Here is a 16,050-nt window from a genome sequence, read left to right on the forward strand (position 1 = left end):
GCAGGTCGAATATTCACTCTTTTTTAACTCTGTTTTTGGTAATTACCAACTCCTGAGGGAAATACCTGGCTCTACAGATGTTTAGCTGCTAGCCACTCAATGTGTCTTTCTGTCATTTGGTCCTGAGTAGGTAGAGTACAGTAAGGTTTTTAGTTTTTTTGCTTAAAATAGCTGCCTGCTGCCACCGAAAACGACAGTATGAGAGCAGTGAGGCAAAACAGTAGTTTCCAGTTAGCTAAAACTCACTGTAAAGCTCTGTATAGCCGGGGGAGCTGCAGAGTTGGGTGAAAGGTTCATCACTATGAGCAAAATAAAGCTGATATAATGAAGCAAATACATTACATTACATTGTAATGCACTATGATACCATAAAGAATCACAAAATATAGAGAGAAATACCTAAAAAAAAAACATTCTCTAAAATAAAGCTGATGTTTGCATTTTCTGTTCCTAATATCCAGAAATAGTTTCTCTAAATAGTACAGGCTTAATGTGTTTCTCCAACTGAAGTCTTATGCAACTGTGAAGTGCCAAAGGGACTAAACTGAGGCTAATGACGACTGATCTTTGTCTCTGACTCGACTGGCAAAGAAACATGTGCATTCATTGACCCTCCCTCCATTTCTGCCTCCATTCCGTTCCAATTCCCTGAACAGGATCGCTGGTTATTATGATTCATCGAAACAGTAAATAAAATCTGCATCCCCGGCCACTGATGTAAACGACAGCTTTAATGTGTTCATTTGCATAATAGCGGCCATGCATCAGCTGACATGCAGTTGGTACAATGAAATATGAATCTGATCAGTGTCATTTCCTATTTGTGTGATTTAAGCAAAAAGACAGAAACTGTCTTCTTAAATAATCCTGCAGCCTTTCTGTAACAGACTCGGTATATAGAGACCAGTCATAAAATGGTTCCAAAATATCAGCACTACTCTGCGTACCCCAAAACTGTCATCTCCTGGATTTAATGGTGCAAAAAAACAGATTGAACATTTGAGGACAAAACACATCCTATTTTTCAAAGATTTATACTTCTCGCTCCTGTGTGTGAAGTTATTGACTCAGAAAATCTACTATTTGTCTTAAAATCTGCTATTTTTCTGGGTCCTCTCTGCGTCTGTCTTTGGGTCTCTGTGTCACTCTCAGGAGCCGCACGATATCAAATGTGAATTAGTCGTATTTCCATCAACTAGTTTGATGTAAATAAACTTGGCTAAAACATAGTTTGGTAAGAAGTGGGCGGTATAAGCTTGATGTCTGTTATTCTCCAGAAGTAGAGCTAGTGAACCAGAGACAATACAACTCATTCTACCTCAACCAAAAGAAAAAAAATGGAGAGAGGTCTTCATCAATTTGTTTAAATTTGGCAAGTTTTAATCAGGTCGGGCTTTAATCAGGCTTTCATGTAAGGTAGTTTTGACATCGGTTCATGCTGCCCTGAGACAAAGACAAGCATTCACATGTCATTGGAATATCCAAGAAGGTGCTGACAACAGAAACAGCTCTCACTCATGTGAGTTAATGTGCGCTAAGACAGAATTGATTGGGCAAAGGTGTTTCCATAATTCATTTAGCCCATCAACAAAGACAAAATCCACCTCAAGCTAGCCTAAAAAACACTTTTTTACTGTTTCCAGACAGGTTTTTATAATGCGATACTTCAAAAACATGGAAACATGGCCAATGTCCCCTTAAACTTGTCCTGTACAGTTCTTCCGACTTCCACTTCCTCCTTGCACACTTCTACAGCAACAACAGCATTAAGAAACCAAGGTTTCAAAAGGTCTAGCAATGTGTCAGAGAGTCCAGTGGCCACGTGGCAGCTGAAATTGGACTTGGCTGGAACGGGATTGGAGGTTGAAAATTGATAGGGAATGACAGGAAGTGTCTAAAGGGGGTACATTTTTAGATTGGTTCTCCATCTTCAGAGTGAGTGGGAAGGAAAGACGGGGTGGGGTTCAATTTTTGCCTGTTACTGGAGACAAAATCAATTAATGGGCCTATTGTTCCCACAGAATTCTTATTCAGTCAGCTTGCAGAGGGAGGACACAGCACAGGCAACAGTAGAGAGCAGATGATGGCTGCTGCTATATAATGGGTACATACACTGTATGCAGGCTTCTTAATGTATGAATAATAGAGCAGACACACTAACTTCGATATTTATGTCACATAAATATGTCATTTAGACACAGTCTGTGTTTTTATACTGCTTCAATTACTGAAATATAATATTCCATCTGACAAAATCAACACATCATGAGACAGAAGACCAAGTCCAGCTACAGTGCAACATAATCAATTCCTTCACACATACATCTTCATGAAGAATGTTGCATTTAATGACAGGGCAATGCTGTAAAGAAGTGCAGCACTAGCTTGTTTACTACATCATTTCTCCAGCAAAGATGTCTATGTACAGTTATACATTAAACACAGTATGAATGGAGAGCATATTGTACCACGTTTGTTCAAGACAAAGTAGCAGCCCAAATCAGGAATGTGTTAAATATATAAAGGGGATGAGGAGAGCAGTCGGGGTCAAGAATTTGAGCAGCAAGTGCTTTCATGACGGGAGGATACAGCCCACATCCTCTTGTTTGTTTTGGACCAGGCAACTAAGCCATGGCCATGCTTGAATAATTACATTCAACCTTATTCTCTCTTAAACCCATCGGAGATGCCACGTTTGGTTAAAAGCTTCTTGGCACTCCTTTTGAATATATTTGAGAGTAAATAAAGTCCTTGATTTGTGAACACTCATGTACGGAAGCCGTCAGATGCAAGTGGTGAATTTTTTTTTTCTGGTGGTCCATTTTCTAAGTCTAATCTAAATTGATTTCTCTATACTGTTTATAACTTAAGAATAGGTGAAAAAAAGTTTTTGCCAGGATAATCTTTCTAAGTTCCTTACCTCGTGTTCTCAGCTGTGAAACGGGGAGAAAAAAAATAAGAGTACTCAAGAAGTACTACCCTGAGCCTTCCTCGTAGCACTTATTGCATTCATATTAGTTGTTGCACTTACTGTATTCATATCAGTTCGCTGCACTTATTGAATTCGTATTTGTTTACTGCACTTATCCTATTCGTAGTAGTTTGTAGCACTTATTATATTCGTATTAGTCTGTTGCAATTATTGTTTTCGTAGTAATGTGCCTCTGCACTATACTTTTGCTCTGGCTTATGCTTTAAGATGCTTGTTTAAGAAAGGAGATGCACTTATGACTTCTGGTGACTAGTAGTTCTCTTGAATACCTATGTTGAATACACTTCCTGTAAGTCGCTTTGGATAAAAGCGTCTGCTAAATGACTGTAATGTAATGTAATGTAAGAGTATGGCCAGGTTTTTGTTGTTGTAATATTCATTCCAGCCACAAGAGGCTGAATTCACCAGACAAGACTTTTTCTCAGCTGTTTTCGCGGATGAAAAAGAAAGTAGGAAAGTTACTAAGATTATCATCAGTTTCACAAAAAAATGAAGGTGCTTAATGACAACTTTAACACATTAGATAAAACAAATCAGATCAGAACACACAACAACACACAACAAAAATCACAACATTATTTTTTCTATCTCAGTAGCCTATCAGGGCTTCACTAATCAATCCCTACAACAGATCTCAATTCGGGGTCTTCAAGTTCAGTTGGTATTTGACTTTCTTTCTCAACCTGTTGCCTCTATTACCTGTGTCACAGAGCAAAGAGCAACAGAGCCATCACTACCAGCTAGACTTATAGAAAATATGAATCCATGAGAATCAGCTGTGTTATTCAATAGAAAACTACATGCAAGGCAGCCTCCAGGCTAATGCACCAGCTCCGACACGGTCCTATTTCCCTGTAATGATTATATCCCAGGAAGCACATGAATTTCATGGCTTTATCCACAATCTTCAATGTTAGAAAATTGACCCAGAGGGGTATTGAAAATGCTATGCACTTAATGGTGTTGTGGGTCGTTATAGATATACATTATATTTCGAGAGCATTGCCTTTTATTCGCAAAACTTATTCAATTTTCTTTCTTATTTAAACTCAGAAATACTCAGAATGTTAAGTTTTGTTTTTTATTCATGTGAAACATTCTGCTATACACACACACACTTGGAAAGGTATGTGCACACCCCCACACATTACTGAATGCATGATGGGATACTGATTAATGTTTGCCCTTTGCAGACATGTATGCAAACATCAGCCATTATGTGACCTTTATATTCCGAAGGGAATCTGTTTGTGTCCTCAGGACAAAAAAAAAAAAGAAAAGAAACATTGGACAAACTGCATTGAAAATGATGTTATCAACTTTTCTACTTTGGCTGTAACTTATTCTGTCTAGAGATTTGGCCTCATAAAAGTACCACACCAGTGATTTAAACACATTATTTATACTTTCCGTCATAACTTACCATTTTGCAAATGATGGTGTTTGACTGCATTTTTTTAGTTTAGCTGATTTCCATAACAGCAAATATGATTGTAAAGTTACTTAAGTTAATGCACAGAAAGGTAATGCAGTTTTGACATTTTCAAATCAATCAGCACTTAGAATACCACACAACTGTAACACTTGCAAAGATAAATGCAGATGCACTGTGCAAATAGTGATTAATTACACAACTGAAGCAAGTTTCAAGCATCTGCGAAACCAAGACTATCAGCATAAAGAAATAAACATGATGTACAAATGTACATGACATGCAAACACACTGATGTGGTTCTTTTAATCTGGTTGCAACTGGCTGCCTGTGATTTGAGCTATTTGATATTATCCGAGTGTTAAACACAGAGAGGGATTGATCAACGACAAGGGTGCAAATTAAGTGTCTAAAATCAGCCAGAGGGGCAGCAATGGTGAAAGCATCTTTTTCAAATGAGGGTCCTTGCAAAAGTGAAAGCACATGTGCACACTTTCACATCAGATCCTGAACACCTCATCCAAGGCAGATTGCCAAAATGTATTTCATAGAGTCTTTCATCCTGAATGAGATGCAGGAGTCATTAATAAAAGTCAGAGTGTGCCTCCATCTCGCACACACACTCATCTTTATGGACCATTGATAGCAAATTCATCAGTGGCTCATGACGGTAGTAACGCCTAAGCGCTGACTGATGAAGGCAGCCTGCAGTGTCTGCTCTGTCTTGGAGTGCTCTGCTCTGGATTAGCTAGTCAATTCTCATGAGCAGAACAATCTCCCTGCGTCGCCTGAGGAGATGACAGGGTCACGCCTGATGAAAACGGAAAAAAAAAGGAAAAAGCACACCTTGCCTTGAGGCACTCCATCACAGAAAACAGACTCTAATATTCTGTATTAACAGAGACAGTGATGAAGAGATATTGGTATTTAGGATAACTCATACAGGGATGGATTGCTATTTATTGATGAGCACACCAGTGTGAAGGCAAGCATGTCACTGAAGCTCTTAACATGCCAATGTTGGGGATGAAAATGTAAGAAAATGACCCAACTGAAAGCTCAAATTGTTTGTTTGGTCTGACATGGCATCCAAAACTAAATATGCAATTAACAATAATATAAAACAAATTAAAAAAATCTGCAAATCTGGATCCTGGTACCAGAAAAAAAAAATCTGCAAACTACAACCTGAATTCCACACAACTCGAGGCCGTCGCAGTTAATTCACATCAAAGACATTTAAATGAGGATGTCGCTCCCTGCATGACTCCCTCCCCTCTAGTCAGTCAGTGTCCATCAAGTAGTCTGCGCTCTTACATCACAGAATCTGACATCCACATGCTGGCAATCCTATTTCATGCTCCAGGTCCTTGGAGTAATGGGGGCTGAACTTATGCTAGAGTTGGGTTGGAACAGAGCTCGACAGTGAGCGAAAAAAAAATGATCAGAGGGAAAGATAAGACAGTAATCTCAACTGCATTCCACCACAATCCGTTGTCTTAAAACCCTCTGGTGTGTCTGTGGATAGCATCAGCCACACTGGCCAGAAATTGCATTGCTTTTCACAGAATAACAAACATGCAAACAGAGATCAGTTATGTATAAGTATACCCTATACCTCTCTTTATATCTATAAATATATATATATATATGCATTCAATCATCTTCCTTTTTGGTGTCCCTTGACACAGTTACATAAGCAGCCCTCTCTCTCATTTTCACAGTCTGTACTTGTGCCAAATTGATAGTAATCCGTCAAAACAATGCGTCGGCTTTAAAGTCGTTCTCCCATCTATGACGTGAAAACCACAAACAGTGAGATTACTGTCGCTCTTAGGCTTCAGATGGACAGATACACTGGACAGGATTTAGAATTTCTTTCGTCGCGGAGATTAGCAGTAGAGTTTCCATGAAACTGGAAGAGGTGCTGCTCAGGTCATGAGGGACAGACGGTTGGAAAAAAGATAAGATAGCTGATGGATAAAGCCATTAAAACACAACTGGGGGAGTCAGAGACTGCAAATGAGCCCTTCTACAGAAGTGATAATGAAGGTGCAGGCTGGCAACTTTTCTCCTTCCTGATCTTCTTATTAGGTCTATGTGATTTATCATCCTCCAGTATTTTTTATTAGCAGGCAATAAGGTGGCAAATAAATGGTGCGAAAAATTCACACAGAGCCAATCCTAGGATACTTTATAGCAGAAATATACACCATGTGCTTATTTGGGGGGGATAACTTATAATGTGTACATTGCTCTCTGAGTTGGTACCTGTATGAATTGGTGCTTTACTTAGTTTTTCCTTCCAGATAGAAGCTACAGTTTGTGCTTTTCTTATGGACAGCTTTCACTTAATATGATGAGAATGTTAATTGGTTGCGTCAGGCCAGGCGATAATTGCTGCTGGTTATGCTTGATGAGCTGTGCTGGTAAGAACATGTCATTCATTCAGCCATGATACAAAATAGCATCTTTGTGAATACACAAGCTGTCTACATTTAACTGGGTTTGTAACATCCATTTTCACTGGCTTTTCCTTTTAGTTCCATTTTATTGTTACACGTTGTTAACATAGCGCCATTATGTTTTTCTCATTCCCCACGGGTGTTGCTATTAAACATACTGCAAACAAATAAACACTTATTTTCATAGATTAGTCTTGTTGTGCATGAGTGGGAGTCAAGTAGAAAACAAAGCAACAATATCTGATGAAAGTGGAACAATAAAAAAGCTCTGTTTTAGAGAGAGATCTTTGTAAGATGACCAGGACACTCTGCCAATAGCTGCACAGAAAACATATCGAGATTCAACTGCATAATCTTATTAAGTGGATGAATGGATTAGCTGAGACAAGTAGCTTAGAAGTGTTTGGATGTGTGACAAAGCAGTGTGTGTGTGTGTGTGCATCTGTGTTTGTGTGCATATAGTTGAGAAATGACCTTTGGTGCCGAAGGTTAACAGTGCTGTTATTTATAGTCTTGGCCAAATGGGAGGGCAGACACTGTGTCACCATGGATACTTCATGAACTTGTGGAGTCCACACATACGGCATCTGCACACCTGTGTGAGGTGGCTCCTACCGCTGCGACTAAGACCCTGCACTTCGTCAAATCAGCAAAATAAACCCATCAACAAACCTGCTCTGCCGCCAAAAATAAATACCGCCACCTAGAAAAGCCAAGCCAAAGTGACAATGATGATCTGGCAGACAAAGTAGAGTACGGCAGTGGAGAAACAACCCTGGTTGCCTCTTGAGATACCTAATAAGATTCTGGGACTGCAATACATAACTAATGGTTGTGGAGTTACATTTGTTCCCAGTTTTTGAAAATAAGCAGGGATCTGCTGACAGCTTCAGCAAATAAAAAGCTGCAAGACTGAGAAGTCTGTCACTGCAAATGTGAGCTACCTTTTCAGTGACTTACAGAGTCTGTCATCCACCCATGTGTACTGGATGAGCTGAGGAGGAATGGGCAGTGTTTGAAAACGGCAACCAACAAATGGAATAAATCTGATTTCTGGTGGTGACAAAACAGCAAAATTTATCTGATATTTTGCTTGAGAGCAAATGTGATTAGACGCCAGAGAGTTTAAACAGAGAGCGATAGATGGAACATAATAAAGACTCCCATCAGTCCATCCTCATTATAAAACAAAATGACTCCGCAATCTCAGAAAGTATTCCCAAATCTGACGCTTCCCTGACTTCATTCTGACAGGCGGCTGTTAATCTTTAACTGGTTCGAAATTGTCTTCTGTGTCCGCAACAACGTGGAGTAACTAGCTAGCACCCGAGGGAGCCGCTTTCCACATTCACCTGCAACAAAGTCAGTGAAAGAATGCAGCTGGGACCAAACGCCTCTGCTCAAGCAATTATGTCGTCAAACCGATCCACATGCACATCACGCATCCATGCGTTGAATAACATAGGCACGGACGGACATGTGCATGCATTTGGATGCATATGAGTGTGAACATATTAGGTTTGGTCAGTCAGATCCAAACCAACAACAGCTTTGCTTCATAGCCAGGTTCACAGAAGGTGTTAATCCACAGTGTTAAGCCCTCTCTGACATCATATCACTCATCTGAAAACACTACTTCCTCTCTGAGTGACAGCCATGAGACATAAAGGAGCGATGTCATGTGAAATGATCTGGGGTGTCTGCTGGACTGGCAGGCGGAGGAACTGATGTTTGATGTGAATTCAACACAGAGAAGATCAAAACCAGAAATGTTTTTCTGTTATTCTGCTTGGAGAACATCAACAGCAGGTATGATGACACATAATCTGCTGCTATGGTTACAAGCAATAAAGGCTGCATGACTAATGTTTTACAGTTTCAGTTTGCAAAGACAGACCGCAAATTACCTAAACGGTAATCACAGAGGCTGCCACAGAAATGTGAGATGGAAAGGTGAGTAAATGACCACAATTACAAATACATAACCACACCTGTGTTAGTAAGGGTTAGGCAAAGATAGCCATCCATAGCCTCCAGGCGTTTGTATTGCTTTGAAAGCACTAATTGTGTCACAACCACACCTCTGGGTTGAGCCTGACGGATTTAGAGGACGTGCTTGAAAAACGTGGAACAGTTTGACCAGTTCATGCCACATTTCTGGGTTGCTAGCACATGGCATTCCTAGAAAACGTAAGAAACATAGGGTTCATCTGTGTAATGTGAACTATTACCTCTGTGTTTAGGTTATCTTTGGTCCAAAGTTGAAGGGCAGGTGAAGCACCAGCATATAGATAAAATGCAGGTATTTGGAAGCCAAACAGCAGAGCATTTGTTCTCAGAATCGCAGCTCTTCTCAGCTGTTGTAATTCAATGCTTTTCATTTAAAATAGTCTGAAACCAGTCTGGCTGACACAGCAAAACTCCCTGTGTGAATGTAGAACATACTTTCAGGCTAAAAAACTGGATCCAACAACCCCAGACCACAGTGTTTACAATATAAACAAAAAAAACAATGCCTCTTTACATGACCATGAAACACTGTTTGGAGACAAACTGACAAAAAACAAGACCGTGATCTCGTCATTGACAGTCGGCGAAACTCCCTCACACCTCTGTACCCAGCAGCTGAGAAACATGTGAATAACTGCAATATTTTCCAATCTTTTGAATTTATAGGTCAGGTGTCAGATCCCCATATTCACAACCACATGGCTCTTCATCTCTTACAACTCTTGGGAAAAAGTATCAGCTCAAACTAACATTAAAGACAACTGAGAGCATAAACAGGCAGGGTAATGGTGGAGTCTCTACTCAACAACTACTCTGAGGTCACTCAGTGCAGGTTAAAGTCTCCCAACGGCTCAGCACTAAAACAGGTGACTGACTGGCTGATCCACTATCAGACACTCTTTGAGCTAAATAACTTAGATTTCTCCTCTTCTAAGATCTTTAGTCCAGAAAGACACTGAATAAGCCACCTTTGCCTGGTCACTATTTGAAAGTGCAGGACTAACTCACTTTCATACACTCGTCTAATAACGCAGCTACACCTGTCTATTCCACTCACTCACCAAACTTTCCCTGCTCCCCGTCTGACTTCATCCCCTCCTCCGAGGGGAGTTTTCCAGCCGATTCCAGGATTCCAGGATATGTCAGGTGTGTGCTGGAAACTTTCAGGAAAGACACAAAGACTCCAAGCTCCAAAAATCCTCCTTGTTCAAGCGGTTTTCACTCAAAGCACGTCCATTTTCGACTATTTTCCCAACTCAAATCAAGCTCAGTTGACACCAGGAAATGCATCCAGGAGCTGCCGCTGTGTGTTTTTCCCTCTGTAAGTGTACCTGTTCAAGGCGACTCCCACGGCTTCAATGATACAGTACACTCGGCCCCTCCCCCTCAACTCAAATGGTTTACTAGGTAAGGAGGAGCTCAGCGGTGCTGTCACAATGATTTTCCCACATTACTCAAACAAACACAACACACACACACACACACACACAACACACACACACACACACACACACACACACACACACACACACACACACACACACACACACACACACACACACACACACACACACACACACACACACACTGATGAGGGGAGGAGCCCAGCCTTGGTGTAGGCTTACAGGCAGGTGAGCGTCAATGTGTTTGTAGTCTAACACCGGCAGGCAGCGCAACAACAGGTCTACCAGCTGTTGACCTGCCCGAGGGTCTCAGTAACCTAATACCATTTAAGACAACACCTATGGTATCATGAACACCTTGAGCACCATTAAAATGAGCACTTAAGTCCGAAACACTCGCCAAAGAAGAATACTGTAATGTTTGTTCTTACCGTTGTCTGCATTTATGATCAGCCAGTAAAAAACATTATCATTCGTGTGTTTTCTCTCAACGCCTCGACCCACATTCTCTGAGTATCTTGAACAAACTTCAGTAAGGTGGAGCCTTAAAGAGTAAAGTAAGCCAAAGCACCACAATAATGGTCGGATTTAGAACTACAACCACGGGATACATACAGGATATTGTCATCTTTGAGTGGATTAAAATATAGCTCACTTTTAAATTGTAATAAAGTGGATAAGCTGACTTTCCTTTGTAAAATGTATCTTTAAAGCCTTCTTCATTTTAGTTTAATTAAACATTCATTTCTCTGGATGGAATGGAAAGTAAACAAACAGACCTTTACTATTAGTGCAGGCACGCATGCTCGCAATCTCTTAATGCTTGTTCTATTCAATCACCCCTGCAGTGATAGTAGTCTGAGGCCGACAGGTCAATGAGAGATTGGTGACTTGTGAGCAGTCATACAGAAGAAGATCTGATTTTAAACAAAGGTGATAAGCCTATGCGTTTATTAAACTTTATTAATCTGCCTGCAAGGACAAAGATAAAACCTCTTTAAATAAGCCGAATGATGAGTCAGACTATAAATGTTATCCCTACAAGTCAAGTGCACATAGAGAATAAGTCATAAAAAGGGCAAAACAACCTTATAAAAGACTCATTCAAACACTGATTGAATCGTATCTTGATTTTGTTTCACTTTCATGCTTTTAATAATTTTGAATAAAGCGGCGTTCTCTGCATAGCCTTTGTGTGCCAACATGAATATTATCAGTGAATATTATTATAGATCACTCCTACTTTATCAGGTGAGGTCACATTCAAATTTAACAATTCATTATCTTAAAAACAAAATGTACCTCACAGACAATGTGTGAATTTCTCTATATTTACATTCAATATATGGCCCCCACAGCCACTGATGCATTAAATACAATGAGTCCGCCCACAGGGAGTAACAGGAGCTCTCACAGGCCTCCTGGTGGCTGAGTCCAAATTCTCTCAAGCTCCATTAATCAACGAGGCCACTTTAGACTCAGCCTAGACTTAATACTCTTTTAGAACCTGCCTCCACAAAAGTGTGGCAAAACAATGCAGGATGTGGATGTACATTCAATTATGCATCTATTCATTCATCAACAATAATGAACTAAGCTTAATTACATGGTTCATTGGAGCCTCTGTAACTCCCCACTGACCAGAAAAGCATGTTCTAGCATGGCAAATCACAAAACTGTGGACTGTAAATTCAGCAACAAACTTAAAATAATGGAGTTTTTATTGTTCTAAATCTAGCTGATGTTGGTATCAAGAGGCTGTGTGCACACTTCATTACAATGCACCTACATCCCAAAAGTGTCAATCAATGGCTATGCCAAAAACCTTGATTGGGTTCTCTGCAAAGTTGCTAATCATTCAATGTACCACCCCTCTCTCTGAGACAATAAAGCAGCTGAAGAAAATAATCTATCGTCGCCAACAACGTGAGGAAATTGAATACTGCCTACTCAAAGGAGTGTTTATGGCCCATGCAGGCCTGCAGCTCAGCTGATATGCAGCAGATTAAGAGCTGTAGGTGCAGGCACAAGCAGACAGCGAGAGGCTTTGTGTTGTGAACATGCGTGTGCATGTGGTTATATGATGATTTCACTCCATGATAACACCCAAAGGGAGCCCAGCAGAAAGCAGGGAGAGAGCTGCTGAGCTATATTATACCACACAATTGGCATCCAGTCATTGATTTAGGTTGGACCTTACTTTCCTCTTACAGTCACAAGGCTTTTTCACGAAATTGTTACAAATGCCCTTTAATGCCAGTGAAGAGGAAGGCTGCAGTAGTTATAATGCCTCAAATTAACATCATGAATCTCTGCCTAGTACCGCTTGGTTTAAGAATACAAATCCAAGAATGAGAGTTGACTCAGCACTTTCCCCATTCTGGAGAAAAGACACACTGAAAGAGAATTTGAGAAAAAATATAATAGTGCCATTTATCATGTGAAGCTGTGGGTTGTAAAGTTGTTAATATAATCGTGTTGGTCCAATTGTCTGCTGGAGTGCATGCTAAATGATTGCATGGCAGTTCACTAAATGCTGTATGCTCGGGGAGGAGGTCATTTTATGACAAAAGGGATTTACCATCTAAAACGAGGTAATGCTACAGAAGCATGATGTCACTATGAATACCATTGTGGGCTACCATGCTCCCATCCGTGCAAAAGTGAACAAGTTTTTATATTTAACATTTTACAGTAACTCACAAGCAATTTACATGGACCAAATTACTTTGCTTGCATGCTCAGTAGATGGCAGACTACAGTAAATTAATTATGCGACTCTTGCTCCGGACCTGTTGGGACATGCTAGCTACAGTGTAAGGTAACTAGGAAGTGGCCCAGCTGTGGCTCAGGCTCAGACACTTATGAAGATGAAGTGCTAATCAGTGGGTCTGTTGGGTTTCCTAATTAAAAGAATGTACTTGGCACGCGCTGGCTATTTACACTACATTAAGACAGCATCAAATGACACTACAGGGATGCACGGCTTGGTGCAATGATGATGTTGTAAAAAAATATATAGATTTAGGGTCAAAAGCAGTTTGGATGAAATTGTGGACAGTCACCTTGTATGATGCGACAACACACACAAGCACACACACATTTCTAATGTCTGGCATGCCTTGCAGTGATGAGCTGAGAGCACTATGCCTTAAATGAAAATCAATGGCGGTAGGCGATCTCTGTCTCTCTGCAGTCAGTTTACACAATACCTCAAAGGACAGCAGCACCACGGCACACTGCCAAGAAGATGTCAACCTTTTGTTGTTTATGTGAGAGAAGAGTGAGAGTAAAACATAGACTATGAGGGAAAGATTTGAAATCAATTGAATGCGTGTGTGTATGTGTGTGTATGGATGGTCAACTTTTATCGCTGCAGCTTCTTTCTGCTGCTTGTTAACAATGTGGTGTCTGGGCATCTTTTTTATTTCCCTTCTTCAGAACCGCTTAACTGCCCTTTGTTACAACACAATGCACGTGTTAATGGACAATCTCTTCTCATAAAATCAAACTTTCCTGTTGCCAAGAGGTTTCTCAAAGCTGCATCTTGCAAAGATAAACCTTAAAACTACCTCTCTACAAAAGATCAGCCCACGAGTCACAAAGTGGGAACTGGTAGAGAAAATAAATATAGCCAGTGAACTGTGAAGATGACCCATTCAGTGCTGATTGTGGATTCAGGCCTTTAAGAACACAAATATCATTGCGTACCAAACAACCGGTGGTGACCATCCAGAATCTGAGTTGCCGAGAGCAAACGCTGACTGGTGGTGCCTCGGCTCAAAGTGCCCTCCGATGCCTAGAGAAACTGAATCATTCTGCTGTCACGAATGTCAGCATGGGCAGTTTTTGTTGGATGCCGTTGCCAATGACAACCCAGAGAGAGAGTGAGCCGTGTGTTGCTTTACAATGCATGAAAGTTTTCCTTCTGATTCAGTCACAGGTGTGATGCAGACCTTCTTCAGGATCCTGAAGATAAACTAGAAAAGTCACCCAAGACCAGCAGGGCGACTTTGGGGCGATGTTTGTCATGGTAATTTGCTAATTTATTGTACTGCCTGCGAAGAAGGAGTGAGAGCCGCCAACCAGCTACTGCAGCTGGGCAGCAGCACAGCAGAGAGACGCACTCGAGGAAAACCGCATGCAGAGTGGGAAGATTTGGAAGACTCTTGCTAGCACATTCATGAGTTTCAGGGCTTATCAGGTGTCAAACACTGCAGAGCAGTTTATAATACTCTAAAAAGTACTTTGACCATAAATCATCACATCCTCCGCTGACAGTTGTGAGGTTTCAAGGCATTCTACCTGGAATGTGCCCTTGCACACATTTGTGTTGCTAAAAGAAGTCGGATTAAAAGAAAACAAAGGTTTGCTTATTACATGTCAGTCCCTGCATTACCTAAGTGGGTCACGAGTGGATAGCTGCAGCGGTAAAACAAGGAATGTTGAAGACCCAGATTTGTTGAGACCTTCAAGAGGATGTCCAATAACCTTTCACAACCCCACCAACACGCCCCCACCTCTTTACTCTTTTACCCCAGCCGATTCACCTACATTTGGAGGGTGCGTCAATGTTAAAATGTCAACTTGAAATCTTTTGTATGAAATTAGCACTCAGGGTGTGCAACCATATTGTTGATTTACAATGAGTCTTAAAAGTATCTGCCTTTTTGCACTTCATCCTCTGCACTTGGTTTTCCATACTTCTACTACTTCTCTGCTCATCACTACTACTACTGCTGTACATCCTAAATTCATACTTCAGACCGGCTGCTCCCAGCCTTGGTCTTCAAGTTATATGCCTCTCTATTCTCCCACCTTCCAACCTTCTTGTTCCTAAATCAGTGAAACGGAACCGGCAGCCACCAGGTGCCACTCAGCTCTCTTCCAGAACTGGCAGCCCCGACAGCCCCCGTCCCTCCCCACTATCGTCTCCGCTGCCAGTTCAATACTGCCAGACGCCAGCTCAGATTAGCCGCCCGTGGGCCTTTTTTAAACAGCCATTTGAAGGGCAGGCAGACGGTATTACAACCAGTGACCGGTTGTACCAGTTGGCAGTTCGCCTTGTGTCAGGACTGCAAGGTGGAATTCAGAAATAGAAAATACACCTCTAGTAGCACCTTGGCTCAGTGCTACGCCTGGGTGTAATTCCAAAACCTAATGAGGTGTAAGTGAAACATTTGGAATTGTTTCTTGAACTGCAAAACTCAATATACAATGTGATAGAGAATTTAGATAAGTGCAATACTGTAAAACATGAAATTGCCAAGTTTTTAGGGCATTAATTAAAACGAACAGCATTGAAGCAGCACCATGTCTATTCTGGATGTCTGATCTCCTCAAGGTGGGCACAGACACCCTGTAAAGCTAATTTATTTCTGCTTAGACCCACAATCTTAATTTCTAGGTCACTTTGAGTTCATGGCTTCTGATACTTTACCTTAACCGTTTGTGCCCAACAGTAAGTTATTGGGGACAGGTTGGGTTTTACGGCTCAATGAGAGGTTCATAAAATAACAGGTTTAAATTTCTGGCTTTGATGGGGAATGTTAAAATATATACACTAGTAATTTAATGTAACTCATATTGCATTGCATGAAAAATATATCCAAAGTAAATGAAACATGGAAGATACTTGAAGTCTATTTTAAACAATACTGTGCCCTGTAACATGTAACTTTTACGAAAAGACAATGGTTAATACACTAGGTACAGCTGTACAGTGGTTTATTATTATGTAATACTTTT

The 16,050-nt window shown here is 40.8% G+C and overlaps 1 protein-coding gene across 4 annotated transcripts in view; it reads right to left on the bottom strand.

The window, feature by feature from the left end:
* Positions 1–16,050, bottom strand: part of LOC129099932 (kazrin-like) — a 105,426-nt gene that overhangs the window by 24,662 nt on the left and 64,714 nt on the right. The window contains exon 1 of one of the 4 annotated variants that reach the window (XM_054609382.1): positions 9,961–10,208. The exons of the other annotated variants lie outside the window; for them this stretch is intronic. Coding sequence (XP_054465357.1) covers positions 9,961–9,991 — 31 coding nt within the window. The 5' untranslated portion in view covers positions 9,992–10,208. Of the gene's footprint in view, positions 1–9,960; positions 10,209–16,050 lie in introns of those variants that run through there. 4 annotated transcript variants of the gene reach the window in all.

The sequence above is a fragment of the Anoplopoma fimbria genome, chromosome 12, assembly GCF_027596085.1.
Source record: "Anoplopoma fimbria isolate UVic2021 breed Golden Eagle Sablefish chromosome 12, Afim_UVic_2022, whole genome shotgun sequence".
Taxonomy (NCBI): Eukaryota; Metazoa; Chordata; class Actinopteri; order Perciformes; family Anoplopomatidae; genus Anoplopoma; species Anoplopoma fimbria.